The 20,531-nt window shown below is 38.0% G+C and overlaps 1 protein-coding gene across 14 annotated transcripts in view; it reads right to left on the bottom strand.

Moving 5' to 3' along the window:
- The window catches only part of LOC100646535 (neurobeachin), a 415,043-nt gene that overhangs the window by 70,332 nt on the left and 324,180 nt on the right, over window positions 1–20,531 (bottom strand). For 7 of the 14 annotated variants that reach the window (XM_048406436.1, XM_048406431.1, XM_048406435.1 and 4 more), the window contains 12 exons: window positions 20,301–20,408; window positions 19,854–20,025; window positions 17,588–17,959; window positions 16,073–16,203; window positions 14,712–14,825; window positions 13,499–13,706; window positions 12,604–12,951; window positions 11,269–11,395; window positions 11,034–11,142; window positions 10,746–10,921; window positions 10,278–10,552; window positions 9,966–10,102 (listed from right to left, as the gene is read on the bottom strand). In XM_048406436.1, the coding sequence (XP_048262393.1) occupies window positions 9,966–10,102; window positions 10,278–10,552; window positions 10,746–10,921; window positions 11,034–11,142; window positions 11,269–11,395; window positions 12,604–12,951; window positions 13,499–13,706; window positions 14,712–14,825; window positions 16,073–16,203; window positions 17,588–17,959; window positions 19,854–20,025; window positions 20,301–20,408 (2,277 nt within the window). The remainder of the gene's footprint in view (window positions 1–9,965; window positions 10,103–10,277; window positions 10,553–10,745; window positions 10,922–11,033; window positions 11,143–11,268; window positions 11,396–12,603; window positions 12,952–13,498; window positions 13,707–14,711; window positions 14,826–16,072; window positions 16,204–17,587; window positions 17,960–19,853; window positions 20,026–20,300; window positions 20,409–20,531) is intronic. The other 7 variants (XM_048406433.1, XM_048406437.1, XM_048406432.1 and 4 more) reach the window with 5 other exon arrangements.

Below are 20,531 nucleotides of genomic sequence, written 5' to 3'. Positions count from 1 at the left end.
GAACAATAGAATATACTATACTATTATCATTAGAATATACCATTGTGTAAAAATGAGTGGACATTCGTGCACTATACTTAAATCTCAGTAAAATATCGATCTCATGAATCATTTCCAAAAATAACAGACAGCAAAAATAAGTATTCTGCGCAATTTTGGCCATCCTATACAAATCGCAAACATCTTTTGCCAAGAGTCTGCGTTACAATTAGTCGAACAACCGGATCAGGTTCGATCGCGGATCCATATGGCACACGCAACCAGCGATACGCGCTGGTACCAGCTTGCCACGGATAATCACGGGGCTGAACAGCATCGATACCCGATGCAAGAGCGGGGTGACGCGAAAATAGACTGGACGTTCGATCCGTGGCCCCTTAAAAAGCATATAAAAGTAGGGGTATAGGAAAGGGGGCAGCGAGAGGACCGGGGGGCATAATAAATATCGGGTAAGGACGAGATCGGGCGCTACTTACGCCGTCAGCGATAATGATGGGGTGTGTTCGGGCTGTTTGCTTAGCGAGCAGATTAGTGAATGAATCCACAGGTGGGCGCCATCCGTCACACTCTGAATCGGATCCAGCTTGGCCGGCTCCGCCTATTCACCGACTAGCATTCTTCCACACCAGGCTCGTCTCGAAAGGGTAACCAGGCGCCCCGTGATACACAAATTGCCAGCTCGTGGATTCGATTCAATCGACACGAGTAGTCTCCGTCGTATCTTATTCCCACAAACGCCTACCTGCTCGCGCGAGATCGTGGACGTGCTGACAAGAAGACGTGGTGCAGTTTTGTTGTATTATAATTTTAAGCAGTGAATCAAGTGAGACGAATAAATATCAATACTTGTGATTTATAAGGAAGTCATTAGAAAAGTGGTATAAATATATTTTGTCTTTATCTTTTTTTTCGTCAAAAATGAATTAAATACGGAAAACGATGTATGCTATTCTTACATATCTGGAAAATTTTGCTAAGAGCTTAAAAGAATACAGATCTCTTTATTAGAGTTTAACTTCATCGATAGATTTCTAAAATTAACTTGAACGTTTCAAAGTGGGGTGAATCGGAGCAAAATGCGTCACTGGATTCGCACACATCTGCGCCTCGGAGCATCGACTTTACGCGGTGCACCGTGAATCCACGGTACACGGCTACACCCACAATCTTTCCGCCTACCTGCAGCTGCTGACAGCGCTGATGTGGCACGAGACAGTTGCCTATGATATCCATCATCGCTCCTTTCGAGGATAATCGTTAGTCACGCCTCTAATAGCCAACGAAGGATATCATACGAACGAAAAAATCCTGTGCCACAGCCAGTTCCATCGAATGATCTTTCGGTTGTCAATGCTGTCAACGAGACAACTCACTTTCCATTCTCTTAACTTACGTATCTTTCTAACCGGTCTTGTCATTTTCTATATATTTTTCTTTTTTTTGTTTTTAATAATTCCACACCTGGTTCATATATCGTTGAAAAGTATAGTGGACAAGCATAGTGATTGGTCGACTGAAATATAAACAAGCGGAGACTTGTTGCTTGGCAAAGAGTATACAATCTATTCTCTACGCGCTGAAGTAGAGAAGGCCCTCAAGGTAGCGATATGATGGAGTGCTAAGGAGATTGGCGGACCACCGGAGTAATGTCCGCGCTAATAGCAGTGATTACCCTGCCTTGTTGAGAATGAATCCGCCCGCTCTCCTTCTAGACTGCCTGTTGTTCAGACTCAACCCTGTTTTGCCTTACGGTGCCCTACCCACGAATTGATGGATGTTTACCAAACTAACTGCCTGGTCGTCGTACAGCCTGGCTGCTAGCCGTGAGCTACTATAACGTCGAATTCCATCAAAATCTTTGGCTTCGCGGATTAAAACGCGACGTTTACGCATGTACGCATGTGTACAACTCTGATTTGTTATGTATCTGAGGTACTATCGTGGATAAATTTTCATTCTTAGTGTATAATACGATAACTGGATAATCGTTCAGATCAAAATCGTAGAAATCGATCGTTTGATGCAATTAAAAGTATGAAAGGTACAATAAGTTGAAAAAGGTGAAGATATAAAAAAGAGAAAGAAAAGGTCAAGTGGAAAAGGTCATAACCACTGAAGAAGAAGGGACACATTACTCAATCGTTCTGAGTCACAATCGTTTAAAGCAAAGGAGGAATAATTAACTGTAACTATACTTCGTGATCCGCGGTAATCATGGCACGATGCCATATGTTCATTGCCATTCAACATCGAACTCCACGAATAATCCTCTATTCACGGTAAGTACTCCGATGCCGATCGACACAATGCAAGCGTCGAGTGAATGTGACTTAACTATTATTTATTAAACGAACGTAACTGATCTGCATCGATCGACAGATAATATATAATCGAACTAGCGGAACGAAACTTGCGGTCGCGCTCATAATGGCCGTATATTTACTTTCGAACGCGTACGCGACTTTTTAAATCAGTCTGTATCGAGCACAGGATAATTATAGTTGCATTATTGCCAACGTCATTCACGATATATCACCAGGATTTCATGCATATGCATCGCCGCGGAGGGGCATAATCGCATAACATTAAATCGGCGCTCGTTCACAGTTACTTTCCCGCCTTCCTGCCATTTCTCTTCGACCTTTCCTCGCGTGGTGCACGCCCTCCGCGATCATTCTTTCCTACGTCTGTATTTCGTTTGCCCGCAAACTGTGCGCGTGTCCGACGTACGATGAACTCGCATCGGGATGCGATTATGAGATCGTTTCGCGTAATAGTTTCGTTAATTATTGCGTTTCGGGATATAGTATAATAATATTCCAGTCAGCTAAGCTTCACCGTCTTATATATCCAGTATTGAAATTTGTATGAAACAATCGTTATATACTGTGAGACACCATTAGTCTCTAATATAATAACGGAAGGGGAGTAAGAAAGTATTGCGCTCGTTAGGTTCAGTAAGAAAAAATATAAAAAATAAAGAAATAATTCAAACAACTACGGTAAACTACAGTAACTCTTTTGCATAAAACAAAATTAATTGTTTATTAAATGTGCAGATTGCCGTGTTTACGGATTGGAAAATAAGATAGCTTACGGCTGTTGTTAATGGCAAATTGATCGCAAGTATGCTCGGTTGTTCGTGCACGCGTAAAAACTATTTTTCGTCGAACAAGGTTAATTGTTAATTGAAAATACGCGTTGCGACATTTATCTTTTTAGATAGCCAATGTTTAACGAGTATATTCTAACCAGTTCCTACGATTATTCATTGACGCAAAACGTATACTATACTCGTACGACCTTCCCTAAATAAACAAGATACTTCGATATCATATCCATTGATAGCATAAGAGGGATATCATGATTGACAATTAGGGATCAGTTGATGAGTGCTTTTCACAAGGATATTATACATGTTTCAAGCAATTTACAAGTATGTGATACATTTTTTCAATGTTTTATTCATTACTGTACTTTATTATCAGGAAGTTAGCCGGTTTGAATCTTAGAAGAATCGGTTTGCCCATTATATACTTTATTAAGCTCTTACTGCGGAGAAGTAAGAGTTACTTAGATGAAATGAAGTATCACTTTACAATAACGTTCGATAAAAACCTTCGCATTCATACACATTTAACGAACCTCCCAATATTTCATACAAATTTTCACCATAGATTTCTTCCTGTTATCAACAGTTCCAAACAACGATATTTCATATATTGCATAAATTTCATGACCCAACCAACGATTAATTTCACTTCACAAAAGATTAGATATCCACGAAACATCTCGAGTCCCACATACTTCCCGACAATAAACGTCGACTGCCTGTTTCGTGGTAATTCGAACTCGCAACATCCTCCGACCATAAATTAAACGAATAATTAATATCCCCTAGCCACAGCATGGACACCTATAAAACCATTAACTTGCAGGATTCCTCAATCCTCGTCAAACCTCGCTGTTGCTCGCTACCACGAACCATCCGTCGATTTTTCCACGGACTGGCAACCGTACACCGCAATATTCCCTATCCATAAATCGAAAATCTTTACCGCAACATGATATATGACCAGCGTAGCTCGTCTTGCGTTCGCTGATAAACGATCCGATGGTTTCTTCGATTTTTCCCGATATTGTACTCCCGTTAATGGCATCTCACTTGGCAATGAGTGCGCGCCAACATACACCAACGGACCACCTGTCCGGTGGGTCTGTTTCCCGTCTTTCCCCTCCTGTTCCATTCTTCGCGTACCATGCAAGTATCCCGTTGGGATATTCGCAGCATGCGTTTGCAATAGCTATACCGCAGCCCTTGCGAGCTTTAGGCGCCACAACCACTCCGTTTCCATAAAAATGCGAGCTCCGACGAGTCACGATACCGCGAGCTTTAACATTTACTGCCGACTGGATCTTTGTTGCATATTCTATATACCAATACAAAATGGCTTTCAGACGAAAGCTATTTGTACAGCGCGAAATATTATTTGGATTACTATGGATATCATTATGGATGTATTATGGATACATACTTAATATTACAATGGATTATTATGAAAGCTTCTTTTTTCTCATTTTTATCGCCGTTAGATTGTATTCTTGAAAATTATTTGTTAACTATACAACGGTGATCATTTTTCCATTAGAGAAATTTAACGTTGATCGTCCTTCCTCGAAGCTAGGATTAAATTTGACCCTTAAAGTTTTCTTTCCAGTCGTGTCCGTTCCGTTCTCTTAATTTGACACCTCTTTGAAAAGTGATGCCAAGATTTCAATTTCGTCTAACAGTAAATTACGATCATTTCCCTCCTGAACTTTTCATATGCATATCGTCGAAATCGGCACGAATCCGGAACTTATGCACTGAATATGTTAAGACACGAGGGTACCATCGCAATTCGATACCTCGTTGTACTTTCTAATGAAGGGTTTAAACATGCCTTGCTACGAAAATATGGCAATTTATATTCAAACAAATGTTCTTTTATATTTTTTAGCAATTGTGAATTTCAACATTCGGAACATTCCTGGATGTTTGTCCTCAATAAGATGCTTTTTGTATCTTTTGTATGGCGAAGTAAGTGTGAATCGTGGAAAATGGAATCCTGTTTAAAGGCATTTAGCTCGCATCGCGTTCCTTTCCGTGATTGCTTGTTCTTGTAACCCGTTCTCGGTACCTTTCAACGGTTTTAATGGCGAACATGTGCTGGAGTCGAAACGTTGAATCGCGTGTAAGATTGGACAGATGGAAATTTGTTGGTCATTTTCTTGAATGTTATGTAACGGAGTTGTGTATAAAGGAAGAAGTTAAATGGTGGATTGAAGAAACATTTATTTACTAGATTAGCGGTTAATGTATCCATCCGTTATGCAGACTGAATGGTGATGACAATCGAACGGTATATTTCTAAGCAGTCATGTGTGTGATGTTCCATGTTTGTCATACTTTTCCTCGTAACAACTCTTCGATTAGATGAGTGAGTAATATATTACTCATTCACAATACTTGAAATCTTTAATTTATTAGTTAATTTGCATTAAGCAACTCCATTCTCGGGTAATTCTTCGAAGAGGATGAAACTGGGTTCACAGGAAAAATCAAAATAAAAATTATCAATTCGAAAAGAAATGCAGAATAAATATTTATATAAATAATTTCCTTTTATTCCCAAGCTTTCCGATCATTTCCATAATTTTATTTACGCTCTACGATTCTTGTGTCTTCTAGATTCTCGCCGCATATAAATGACCGCAGAGTATGAAGCAAGGACGAAGATTCTGTATGGGACGAGCGGATCTCGAGGGCAGGCTGGCGTAACGAGAGTACCGTGCGTGCTTGAAAGTACGGCAATTACCGAGCTGCCACTTTCCACAGAGCACGTAAGCCGTACAACGTCGTGCAAATACAGTAAAGAGATGTAATAACTGTGTAAAGGCAGAATTTTAAACACCACGAGCTACTATTCGTATCCTTCAACGATTCTCTAAATTGCGATTCCTCGGAATTCATGAAACCCACGTTCACTTTTGCGCACGATACTATTGCCTCCTACTTCGTTTGCCGTGAATCAGACTCCTCACCAGCGTAACCAAAATGTATATTAATTACCATACTAAACAACGATTCGAACCGATCGAAACGAAAAGAGATGCAAATGAAGAAAGAAAGAGAAACAATTAGAAAATCGCAAAAGATAAAACGAACGGTAGGATCTACTCGGATCAATGGGGAGTTGGAATGAACGAAAAGAAAGAGAGAGGGCGCGCAGAACTCAAAAGGATTCAGGATGTAACGGTCCATTATTTGTTTTAGATATTAATGTTCCTCGTGGACGATCAATAATTTACATCGGACGTAATCGCACGGTGTGCATCCTCTATCTCTAGCGCAGAACCCGTTGAAAGAGAGTCCATGGACATAGGATGAAGGAAGATAGAGGTAACCGAAGAGAAAGGAGACCCGTGTAAACAATAAATCACGATAAATACGTTTGCCCGGGACCATTATAAAAGCTCGAGCCGGGAGAGGAGGAGAATCGGCGCGATCGGCGAACAAGGTGAGGCCAGTCAGCCGAAGCTGGTGAACCGAGAGTTCACCGATATGCAGTCTCTCCCTGGGGCCACTCCCGATGCAGCCTCTCTTCTACGTCCGCGCATTACGATCGCTTAAGTCTCGACTCGACTATCGAGTGATCCATCGCCTACGAATTCGACGAAGCCTCCCGCCTACCCTCGGGACATCCTCGACTAATGAGCGTGTCTCGATCGTGAACCACTAGCCTCTCTTTCTCCGCTCCTATCTCGGCCTTTTCACTCTTCCTTTGCTCTCCTTTCTTTTAGCTCTTCCTCTTTCCTTGTTCTTTCTTTTTCTTTTTCCTTTTGGTCTGTTTGGTTGGCTTGTTTTCTTCGTCTTTCGCTCGGTTCTTTACTCGTTCCAGTCATCCACGCTTCCAGGTGCGTTCAGCGTGTTTCTGTTTAAACAGGATTCCAATTAAGAGGCGGGACGAGCCCGTGCTCCTATTCACAGACTCGTCTGGTCGAGATATATAGAAGATGACAGGTGAACATGACAAAATCGTCGGGAAGAGTAGAAATTCTTGGTGACCCTGGAATCGAACCCAAGACGCGACACTTTCGTGTTTAACTTTTTTGTGACCAGTTTTCGAAAGATTGAAATTCACCGATTAAAGTGACATTTTTTTCTTCCACGAATAGATAGAAGTATAGCATTGCAATTTTGCTTCTTTCTTATTTATTATTTTATTCGTCCTTTATAAAATGAAGATTATTGTTGTTTCAAACGCGTGACATAATAATAAGTGGATAACCTTTTCACAGCGAATATATCTTTTCTTTGAAATCTTATTTATCCTTTTCTTTAAAAGGTATACTTTTCTATAAGGCTTAATTTTCTGATCTGTTTCCGAATCATTCGTGTACGTATTCCAAAACATAGAATGCAATGAAGATGAGCAAGATTTGCTCGAGGAGTCTCTTTTCCTCTTTTCGCTCTCTCAAAATAAACATTGAGCGATTCATCAAAATCACGTTATTCATGTTCAGTCGAATTATTGCATACAGATAAATTTCAAAGTTAGTATTACATAACTAAAAATTACAAAACGTTTCGACAATTTATATCATTCCTCCTTTATCTACCAGTTATTCACCGATACTGAAATGAGTGTATAAGAATTCAATTAGGTACATCTCTGTATTCTAACACGGACAATCCTAACTCAGTTTGTTCCTCTCATCTATTTCCCAACCGTCCATTAACCATACAAACGAACATCTTACACAAAGCAGAGCACAATATTTCTAGCCTCTCATTTACAAAACTCGAAGCTTTCAAGTTGCTTCTATAAATACCCAAGGTGGAATTCGATCGACGAGAGATACTTCTCGATCCATCGGTTCCCATTGGATCGCGAGGAGGATCGCACAAACAGGATGTCTGCGGTAAACGTGCAATAGTTACTAGATAGGAGGGGAAGCGTGGTAGTTCCAGTGCATTCCTGAGAATCTGTATGCCCACCTATGCCACAGATGTGTGCTTAGTACGTGGTGGAGCGATGCAGAAGGCAAATAGAAAGAGAGAGAAAACGAGAGGAGAGCAGGCAAGGTAGATACCGGGCCCCGCGGGGGGCTCATAATTGCCGACCCTGAAGATCGGCCGACCCCATGGGGCCCTCCTCTGTTTGTTTTATTCCCTAGTTATACAAACGCGAGATCTACGACCGATATATGATAATCGGCCTCTAGTTCTCTCCAGGGCTCACAGTCTCTCGCTTCTCTTCTCGTTCCTCTTATCGCTCTACCTCCTTTTCTCTCTCCTTTTAATCTCCGTTTTATTTACTTCCTTTTTTCTCGTATTTTTTTATTCCGTTTTTCGTTCTCTTTTCATTTTCACTCGGTCGGATGACCACCGTCGCGAGATGTGACTACATTATGCACACTGATAGACAGGGACACGTCCGAACCAATTCCAACTACGTTATTGTGGAAGCTTTCGCCACGTCTCATCATTTATGATTCGCATTTATTCAAATTCCTTGCTCCGACCTGTGATTAATACTGTTTGTCGCGAACCAACGCTGCCAGTGGTCTGCCTCGTCATTCTTCTCGGAGTCGAAGTTTATTTATAGTAAAATTCTTCTGAGAATTTCTGGAGTCGTAAACACGGTCGATAACGTTTTTGGTAACTGCGTAGAAAATTTAAGTAGTTTGAATCTTTGGTAAATGGGATACCGTTTAATCAAAATATTATTCATTGTTCTTCGATTAATTTTCTTATTCTGCATAATTAATTTTGATATGAACGTCAATCTCGAATTTGAATTTCTTTGTGCATCATTCTGACAATTTTTAGTTTTACGGTTCTTTCGTTAAAAAATATGCAAATCATGCGACTAATATATTTGTATTTCCTTTTAAATTGTTATCGATTAAGACCGATTTATGCGTGTTATAATAAATCTTATTGAAATATTATGTAGCTCCAGTTATATTTCCCAGAATTTTCAATAAAAATTTCACGTACAAGTCTCTTCAAAAAGTGAGGAAGTTTATCAGAATTGCTTGCCCAATTACTAATTAACAACCTATGTTTCGATTTGTATATTTGCAAAATTTGTGCATAAATTTGTTGTAGAAAAATTTTCTCTGGCGAGTAAAGTGAGTCTCCGCGTGGCCCTAGATTTCAGAGTGCGAGGGAACGTTATCTGCATGGAGACCAGTAACCATATTTCAAAGAGATAGCTTCGCAAACGCAACAAGTTGCTCCAAATGCATGTAATAGACGGTATCTTAACGCGGACAAACTGACACAATGATTAATCATTAAGATTGTGTGTGACAAGTGATAAATGTAAGCAAGGGAATACAGACGCAATATATAACGCGAAAAGTGACAAACATAATGGCTGTTCGAATCTCAGATTTTCTGTCGTAATCCGAAAAACAACTGAGTGATTAGTCAGCAAATCAATTAGAATTCTTTTCGATTTCAAATATTTCCTTTTACCCATTTATACATCAAAGAACCAACAAGAGTAGCAAATTACATAAACACTTATCCTTAAGAGGTATCGTGACGGAATTATTGAACGTTTCTCTAATTGATATTCCTACAATATGTTTCGTGTCATACAAAATGGTCATTTTAATTAGTATAAGTAACATTTTCATTAAATAAATAAAGATTTTTTATTTTACTTTAATTTAGATAACGATATATAGTGATTTATATAATTTAACTTAACTTTTCTTAAGCACAGAGCACAGAGTCAGATCCAGGAAAAACAATTTTTTAGCAATTAATTCCAACTTGATTAAAAGAATTGTATCGTTGCAAATGATTCAAGTTCCATTATTTATGTACAAGCATTAACGCTTTCCCCTTGTATCAGCGTATCCAATAATTTCAATGTGAATAGAAAAAGATTCATGTATGTACTTACCTCACTGTCAATCTTCTTGAACTCCGGGTCGTCCTCATCCACCTCGAAGTACAGTTCCGCGGACGTCACAGAGATAATACCAGGAGCCACGATACCGGGCGCGATCAATTTTCCTTTCGTGCTGATGTTCACCGGGCCTGACAGAACACAATCTCGTTGTAGCTCACATACATCCGCGCATGTATATGTATATACATAAACGTATACACGTGTAACATAATTTAAACGATAGAACGTGTCACGTTTCGCTTACATATGCAAGCAAAGGAAATAAGAGAAAATAAAACGAAATGAAATGAAGGAAGATCTAACCTGTCAGATCGTTATCGAGGTCTCTGTCGTCCGACAACAGCTCACTGTCGTCCATCAGATCCGCCGACTGCAATTGCTGTTGATGTGCACGCGAGGCTGCGAGATGCGCGTGAAACTCTTCACGCGCTTGCAGAATCGCATCCTCGGGTGCACCGTGTTCGAGGGCCGCCTTCAGTGTAGCTTCGGGATGGCTCGAGCCTAGTGGATTGTGCACGAAACGCTTACGTCTACGTGCATCATCCTCCCAAGCATCTAGCTTCCAGTATTCGGCCAATCTGAATTTCAACAAGATTTTTTTTTTAATATGTATATCTTAAATTTAATTTTTAAGTAATAGATGGAAGTTAAAGAAATTCAATGAACCGTATAATATAAAAATAATTAGTTTTATTTAAAATAATTCTGTTTTATTTAATACAATTTTCGACATCCTAACAACATTCCAAATAAAAAAATACGGCGACTCACTTTGCAGCCATTGGATCCATATATCCCCAAGCACCATGTTTGTTCGACAGGATATTACGGACCTTTTCCAACAATCTACTGGCAATAACATTGTCTCGTCTTCGTGCAGCCGTGATTAAGTGATCGCACATTCGTTCCTCTTCTCGTCGGTCGAGCAATGTTTGCGCGCATTGCGACTGAGCCAAAAATTTCAAAATTACTATCACAAAGTTTCATATACCAATACAAAAAACAGTAATCGCAAATTACGTCAAGAAATATAATTAAGTATGCGTAAAAAACAGATACCTCGAAGTCGGCATGCTTGAGCACGTCGTCCGCTCTCATACGATTCAGAATAAACTCAGCCTCGTTGGCCACTCGCACTATATGATCCTTCATCGCGTGAGACAGTAACCTGCATAGTATAAACGCGAACTTTTACGATTTGCGTTACGAGAACCAGCGTAGTTCGAGCCGCGGTTTACTGCACGCACTATAACTCTGTCGTTCTAACGATCATCGTATAACGAGCCCTTCTTACCTTCCCTCGTTAATGAGCTCGATGAAAGCCAGGCCTGCGTGCTTCTGCAAGGAGTTCTGCCATTCTTGGGAACAAAGTAGCATCACCAATTCCACCACGGAATTGCTGTTTTTGAAGGTGGTCAGTCCTAACGTGGAACAGGAGGATCGAATCATTAAAAATGTCTCGTTTGGTCGTTCAGTCGAATGGTCGAGAAAACGATGGGATTATGGATGGGGAAAAAGAAGTCGCGGGGTTTGAAATTCAGTTGTAAAATACAGAGAAGAAGCAGCGGGACACGGATGGAAGAAAGAAATAGGAAAGGCATAGACGGCCGGGTGATTTATAAACGACCGGTGAACGTATCGCTTCTCGAGCTGTTGTTTAAAAATAAAAGTGCATCGATACGTGGCACGGCCGTCATCCGCGACGTTCCACGAATATAAAATCCCCGCGAAGTGCCATGGACTGCGACCGCGTCACGTGAATACAAATGTTCAACGATTATCCCGGAATACGCGTTCCATCTTTCTAAGCGGAACCATAAACTGACTAATTTGAATACATTCGCTGCGATGAATCGACACAGATAAGACGAAAGGAATATACGAGCCTGGTGTTGATGCAAAGCGACTTAAGAATCCACTACGTTGGACTTTCCTCTAGAATTTCCCGACTATGTTGCATGATAAAGTTCATTTAATGACTGTAAAAGTTTCCGTTCAAATAAGGAGACATATGTGTCACAGTTTATGGCCTAAGAAGAGAAGATCGTTACACGGGATTGTCGCTCCGATTCTTCTTATCAATAGTAAATAGGTGTTTTTGTGAAATAAGGATAACTTGCGTTACTCGAAGCTATGATCTTCTTTTTTCTAATGTATTTTTCTTTAAAACATATATTATATATTATATAATATAATATATATAATATAATATATATTATATAATATATATTATATTATATTTTTCTACGAACACATTAAGAACAGACATTTCTCAGATATTTCTTTTTGAATTTCATTTTCAAAAAATAAAGATTAAACTGACCAATATTTACCACTGTCCATTGGTACTTTCCAAAAGAGAAGACACGCAATCCGTTCATAATGTGTTAAACGGTACATGTACATATAAATAAACGTACAATCTTTACTCGCAAAATACCATGAAATTAAATGATAATTCGTATAAGATAATCTACATCGAATAACCGCTACCACATTTAAAACCAAAAGCCCAAACTATTTTACACAACCAAATTCTACAACAAAATTTAGCAGTATTAAAATAAAAACGTATTAATACCAAGCAATACACACATATTAGTAGATTAGTCGATGAGATTGCACTTACGAGTCCTACCTTTGCCTTCCATCAGCAATTCTTGTCCGTGGGAGCCAACGAGAGTTTTCGAGAGGAAAGGGGCAAAGTCCACCATAATTTCCCGCAAAAGCGGGCAAACAGAACCCAGTGCCATTTCTAATTTTTGTGTGAGCGACGCCTCGCGCGATGGTGTTGGAACTGGAAGATGGTCGACCAGTCCCTTGATCGGTAACTCGTCCGGACGTGGCGACGCGGAAGTCATCACCAATCTATCCGATACGCGAACCACTGAGATTTCCCCGGAAGGTTTCTCGCCGCGTTCCGCGTTACTTAGCATCCCTTGCTCCAGAACGTTTCCTTCGCTATCTTGAATCTCACCTGTATCAGAAAGGAAAATCACAGTTCTCATTTTTCATTCCACATTTCCATTTCAAAGTTTTCTAAACTGACACGTTCGGTATCAGCAAGCATCACGCGTGTAAACTGCAGGCGAAAAATAATGCACATTCGATATAGTAACGTTTTTATACATAAACGCATTTTTCTTAATTTTCTTAATTTCAATGTCTAATTTCAACGTATTTGGTTTTAGAGGAATTCAGGCAATATCGAGAATTTCAAATTGGAAAAGATTAAAAAACAGAAAGAAAAAGAAAAGGTAAAGGTACGAGGGCAGAATTTGTTTAAGCCGTAAAAAGAGTTGGCGATGGTATCGTCAGTTTGGAATTTGGAACCAAATCTTCTGAGAAAATTACCGCCAGACAGGTAGTTTATAGATTCTTATCTTTGGTCTTAACAGTTGAAGGTTGTCTCAGAGTAGAATTTAGTTTAGGGATACTAGAGAAACGAAACAAAAGAATATAAAAGAATAAATGCCCTGCCAATCTACTTCCTTTTCTCGTAAAGGATCAAATGGATTTCTTACCGCGAGTGTGCGCCATGTTGTGAATATTTCGCGGATCTTCCCTTTGATTCGTCATTGGGATCGTGTCTCCGTCTTCGTTAAGATTTACGTCGGTCCAAGCTTCCTCGGAGGAGTTATGTTTGTTCTCATTATCCGTGGCAACCTCGGAAGGACTGGCATCCGCGGTAATATTGCTACGATGCACCGTTTCTTCGCTGGAGTCGTTGCTCTAAAAGGGACGACATTAACATCTCGGTGTGTTCACAAAATATACTCGTTAAACATATATTTATTAGGTACGTAGATTAAAGAAAATCGAAAAATATAGGATCGATCGGTTTGAACACGATTGTGTGTATATTGAATTTCAAGAAAATTCTATTTGATCTCTAAAATATTGTTTTATATTGTTGACATGTTATATATAATTCGTTGAATGAATATTTTTCAAGATAGATACATCGTGAAAGAAGTGTATTTAACAACATTACTTTTAATCGAGACAATTTCAAACAACACTACGGCTACTTGGCTACTTGATACTGAATACTGTATTATTTCTAACGAAAGCGTAGCTTCCGCTGAACAAACTATTTAATCATAAATACCTATGATATAATAACAAGTCTTAGGAACGTTTACTTGAGAAGAGAATCAAACGACATGTTCTGCTTACTGATTAAGTCTCGCGTGCTATGCATTTACTCGACGACATGCAGTTAATCGTAACAACACTAATACGCAGTCATCTAATATACGTGTAAACAAGGAATATAAAAGCTTCCTAGATTCTCAAGCCACGATACGGCGAACGTAATATCGTAATGGCTACGCTTGATTACGTCCATAAAACTGTACGTAACAAAAATACAGTTACGTATGGGAAGATTATATACGTGGATAAGCCACCGTACAGTAAGACGAATCGATTTTAGTCTCGTACTATTTTCTATCGTTAATTGCGTAGCCGTTAAACGGGCATTCGTTGTTGCTTTCATCTCTTCTTGCTTTCTATAGATGAAAAAAGAAGAAAAAGAAATATAAATGCATCAATTATGTAAGAAAATCGAAATAGTTTTTCAAATCCCCTTCTAAAAAAAAAAAAAAAAAAAAAGAAGGATCATGTCGAGACGATTGTTTTAGCTTGTTTCTTTGTCAGGGTACATCGTTAAAGTTCCCTGTTTCGTTTATGAGATTTTCTGTTCCGTGTCCGTACTCAAAGTCAAACTTTTACCTGGACATTTCGTGGCAGTGGTTCAGTAGGTCTTGTCGAAGAGCCAAGCGTTGGTTCTGACGAGGTGTAATCCTCGAGAATTGTCCGTGGCCGAGGTACACCACTGTGACCTCCCTTCAGAACCAGTAGTTAGTACGCATAGCAATGCAAGCAGAGGAAGTTAACGTTGAGAAAAATTAAAGAGTAAAAGTGTCGCATGCTCGAAATAATTACAGAGGTTGCACAGATACAAGATAGAGATACAATATCCTCGGGGATAATCGAGGATTACATTTATACGTACACATTCGAATCGAGCTTCAAAGAAGGGTATGTTTCATAGTTTTATCGCAATCGTTGGAAATTTTAAATGTACTTCTGAACTTCACGTGCGAGAACGAAACTATGTGTGGAATTATCTGGTACAATTACTTTTGACTACGTAAGTGCGAAAGAACATCGTTAAATATTTCACTAAAGTAAACACTACGTGCTGGATGTAGCTCGAACTGTTACGTTTTTAGATCAGAGAATTACTTCGGGATCGATTAACGTGTTAGCTACTCAGGGTATAATTGAACTACTTCTAAGGAGAATTCAGAATCGAAACTGTGATATATCGATTAATTTCATACCTTAAGATCTGTTTGTTAATTTTACAGTTTCGTTAAAGATCTACTGTTTGTTATCAGGCTATCAATACTCGGGATGCATGCAGATTGTTCATTGGATCAGAAATTTCAACAGAGACACGTAGAGATTTAAGTTAAGTCAAGTATCTACGGTAGAAGAATCGGAAAATGACAAGTCGAGTAAACGAAATGCAAAGCGCATCGCGTGGGCTGGAGAGTGCCAATTTCATCGTAACAGTAGATCGTGCGTGACAAGAAAGGTGCAAGAGAATCGTGTCGCCATCGAAATATCGAATGTCGTAAAAATCGTATCAAATATATATATATATCAAGATCAGGATTCTGAGACGACCATTACATCTTTTTAAGATTTTAATTCGGTGAAATACACAACGAAACATGACTGTATCTCATCAAAGGCATGCAATCTCAAGTAAGGTTGTCACAAATCATCTCGAGCATCGATGGTTTTATATATGTATACCGAGAGAGAATTAAAAAATCAAAAAACAAAAAGAAAGTTTCGCTATTTTCGTATACTTTCACGTAGAAACAGCACTGAGGAGAGATTCACAAGATATTTTTCGCTTTTTACCTGGGAACAACGGATCAATTAATTCCGACGTGTGCATCTTTCGTATGGGTAGATCTTTTACGTAGCACGTTTTTTAAACGAAGTACAGCAATAGCTGTACAGCAACATCTTATCGAATAGGTAAGGGGTAAGGAGGACATTTGTTGGTCACTTACCTTCGTTGATGGAGGGCCTGACGACGTAACATCGTGATCTGCCAAGATCGACGAATTGTTCTCGTCGACGATTATCACCTCGTATTCACCGTCATCTTGAGAACCAGTTTGACTCATTATACCTCCGCTTCCTGGAAGCATATTTCACCATTGTGATGATCTGTACTTAAAAGTATCGGGATATTTCATCTTGCAAAGCAGGCCGACATGAACGATCATGCGATCGACGATTTTATTAATGATTAATATTGTCTTTGCATTGGTTAGTAAATCTTCGATATTTCATTTAATCATATTTTATGTCTTTGGATTATTGACGTCGATCGCATTGCAGGGAGAGGAGATGCATTATAGTGCATGAACTCAAAACGGAAAGGAAAATACGAAGCGTAATTAGGAACGTAATCAAAGCATTCAAACTTGTTCAACAATTTGAAGAAGAAGGAAGTAGTTCCTAGAATAATGAAATTTTATTCGATTACTTTCTTACCATTTCGCATTTCCTTTTTCTTCAAAGCGTATTTTCAAATGAAATAACGTTTGATAATTGTAATACACGCAAGAAAATTATTGCCAATGTTTTAAATACGTAAGAATAGTGCACGCGTCGACGCTTTCTAGAGATTCTTTTCATCGCAGTAGAAATTATAATAATATTCTCGTAAAATATCGTTTTAGTTTATGCACGTTTGTCAAATTTCCAGCCGGCAAAATAATCTGAAACGTGCAACTGTCATTGGTGAAGAAACTTAACGGTAACTATCATTTATTCGTAAGTTAACTTTTATATGTTAGCAAGAAGAATAGTCTTGCGTTAGATCAGAATAGTGGATGCGCTTAATGGAATCAACATCGCGCAAACTTGCATTGTAAGTTGCAATCCGCAACATGCAAACTTTTCGATTGCTCGCAAATCGCAAGTGGTGCAGTTTTCATTCGCAGCTTGTGCTCCAAGCTTTCAAACCACATTAGAGAATCAACGTATAACGCATCATATAATTGCAACGTCTGCAAACGAAATTATCCAGAAGTTCAATTTAACTTTACTTTCCTGTCGCAAAACAATAGGAAAAACAAATATGGCAGCTGAAATTAATTTATAAAATAATTCTCTAGAATCAAATATATCCAATCAAATATTTTTTCATTGCCAAACAAAAGACTCGTCAAATAATAAGAATCAGAACGATGCTTATGCGTGTGTAAGTACGTGCATGTGTATGCCCATGTGTAAAATTCAAACCTCAGGTTGGCTCAAACTGGTTAGTGAACGGCAAACATGCAGACAAAAATATCGATACGTCGATGATATCGATAAAACAAACTAGGAAGAATAATCGAAGAATATACGAAAATATAAAAGAATAAGTAATTGAAGGGAGGCATGATAAAAGAAAATTAGTGTCGATAATTCGTTCGTTGGCCAGTAGTAGACGGTAAGAAAAATATCGAGCAGGCGATAAAGAAACAAACTCGAGCATTCCGTGGAACACAACGTTCGGGCAATCGAGTTACCTTGCAGACCAACACCGGAGTTTCTATGACAGAGATTTCGGGGCTGATCGATATGCTTTTGAAGCGTATGATGGTGATTGTTGTTATTATGATGATGGTAATGATGATGCCGATGATAGTTATGGTTATTCGGATGATGGTTGTAATGATTACTGTGGTGATTCGGGAGATAATAGTTGGAGGGGGGCTGGCGATTAGAGTGCCTGGCAGCCGGTAGCGGGTGCTGGTGGTGGTGCTGGTTCATATGGTGGTTGGCATTGGCATTGACATTCGCATTGGCGTTAGGGTGAGATCCCGGGAGGAACTGTGGGTACACGTGGTGAGACCACTGTGGAAACAGGGGCCGCCCTCCTCCACCACCATTCCCATCTGCTGAGGAACCACATTTACCACATTACCACGATTCGAGACCATATGCCCTCCGTGTTTCTGTCATACGTTTGATCTTTTTAATTATCTGAACGTGTCGCTATTCTTTAGTCCTTCTACTGGGTTTCTCTCTGTTTCTTAAAAAAGCGTGTAATTTTTCCAAATTACCCTAGTGTCTTCTATGTTGAGAGATAGATAGTAATATTTCACATCTAAATAGGATCATAATTAATCGGGATTTCCTTTAGTTTTTTTTAATAATTTGTTTAGAGTGTTTGTCTTTTTATTTTAGTACTCGAAACGTTATCTATATCAATCCTTTCTAAAACGGATATTATCTATAATATATATCTAAGATAAATTCCACAGGTGTAAAATTAAGACAGATATGTAGTTCATTTGTATTGTTCACAATTACCATTATTTTTTTTTATTCAATTAAATATATCGCATTGAGGGTAATTTTTATTGTCACAGAGACTTTTCAATTATTATAAAAACAAGATTCTCGCTGTTGTAATTTTCATCGATCATTTTCGAATACAGATATTTAAAATCTCGTTTAAGATTTTTAATTCAAATTTATGTACGAGATAATAATACAGAGTGAAACTCAGCAAAGAACACGACGTGAAACTCTGCAGTTTTTTCAGAGAACAATTAAATTACTGAATTATATAAGAAAGTGTAAGATCTTTAGGAGCATCGCATAGTTCAAATATAACATATATTATCGAAATAGAACATTTAAATGATATATGTCATCAAACATCCAATTGTTTCTAAAGAAAAATTCCACAGATGTAATTGATGTATGTTACCTTGTTTCATTATCATTTATGGTCAACATCTTTTGAATTTGTTTCACACAAATAAATTGTTTGTTTTATAATATAAAATAATAGCGACATTTAAACAATATATATATCTAAACCGAACAGAAAGAGTGCTAATGCATTCGACAAACATCAAAACTCTCACTGTCAGATACATAGAAAAATAATTCATACAGTGCAATTCGACATGCGCTCTATTCAGTGTAATGTGCTGTTCGATTTGCTGCTACACAATTAAAGTGCATAGTGTTCCACAGCATCTACGTATTTGCATATATATTCGTGTTATTCACAAAATGATCTATTATTTCACTTTCAATGGTCCAATTACTTTAATTTGGTTTAATTTTATTTTTATCGTAATGATAATTTCTTATCTTTTTGTATCCTATATTTGTTGAATTAAAATTGCATTTAAATTCGAAAAGGAAAAATATAGTTCTTTTCGAAATATGAATATCATGGGAAATATGCTCATTTAGTTGTTGACAATAACAATCATGGCATAATGTTATGTCACATTTAAAGTGTAGAAAAAATAAGTTTTCTTATTTAATATAATAATCAGGAAATATGATAATATATATCTGACATGTAAGAGTTTTGAAGTAATAATTTGATACTATTACTAATAATCTTTTTTAAACAAACAATTAATATTTCTTATGTAAAATTTGTTAGAGGCAACACATATGTGTTCGAAATAGAACATACATATATTAATGTCAACATTAATTTCAAAGATTTTCATGTTCTTTACTAACGTTTTTTCTAAAATCCATACAAAATTCCTACAAATAGCAAGATCTATAGTCACCGCTACAAATTGTAATTAGATCATTTTTTGCGTAATTTAGTTACATCTAGCATTAAGCATGTCAACGCTTAAATCGAATAAATCCTACAATGAAAACAATGCTCCTGGATAAAGTAATATTAAAGAATTGTTTATTCCTCTTTTACTAGGCATCATGTGTTTACGTTTATCATTTAAGTTTCTTCAAATCTTGTATCTTTTTAGTGTAACAGAATGTTTAATAAAATAATAGTGTATACCTTACCTGAAGGGCTACCTGGTCTTAAACTAGCACCATTAGTCTGTATTGTTTGAACTGGACTTGGTGGTCGCTGTGATATTGGTGGTTCCAATATATCACGGTACTTTGATACCATTAGTACAGAGATGAAGTAAACTATAGCGAGGGACAGAAACTGGGCCTGCTTGGTTTCCTCCTGAAATGAAGAAAGGAAACGTGCTTCTTATTAGTAATATCTACTTATTACTATTCTTATTATTAACCCTGTTGAAGTCATCGAATTTTTTATGTCTGAATACAATCAGAAAAAATTTAATGTTTTAAGAAAATTTTCGACATGCAATTGAAATGAGGAACAACTATGTACTTAAATCTAAACAATTTTTTAACGACAGAAAAATATATTTCGATGGGAAATAATACAAAGAGCGTAGTAGAATGAATGATACGCGAAATATTCTAAATACTTACAACATCTCTGTATATCACAGCTCGTAAGCGATTCACGTCCATATCTTGCAGTAATTTCTCTGGATCTTTTACAGGACTTAATTGATGTGCCAGATTATCCACTATGTTCTACAAAAATAGAGACGATACTTTACTTGACCGTTGGTAAACGATGTTAACGAATCACGGTGAACGCTATTCTCTATACGACACGGCTTCGAATAAGTACATGATATGTAATTTGTCAATATC

This window comes from Bombus terrestris, chromosome 6, assembly GCF_910591885.1.
Source record: "Bombus terrestris chromosome 6, iyBomTerr1.2, whole genome shotgun sequence".
Taxonomy (NCBI): Eukaryota; Metazoa; Arthropoda; class Insecta; order Hymenoptera; family Apidae; genus Bombus; species Bombus terrestris.
This window is presented reverse-complemented; position numbering and strand designations above follow the sequence as displayed.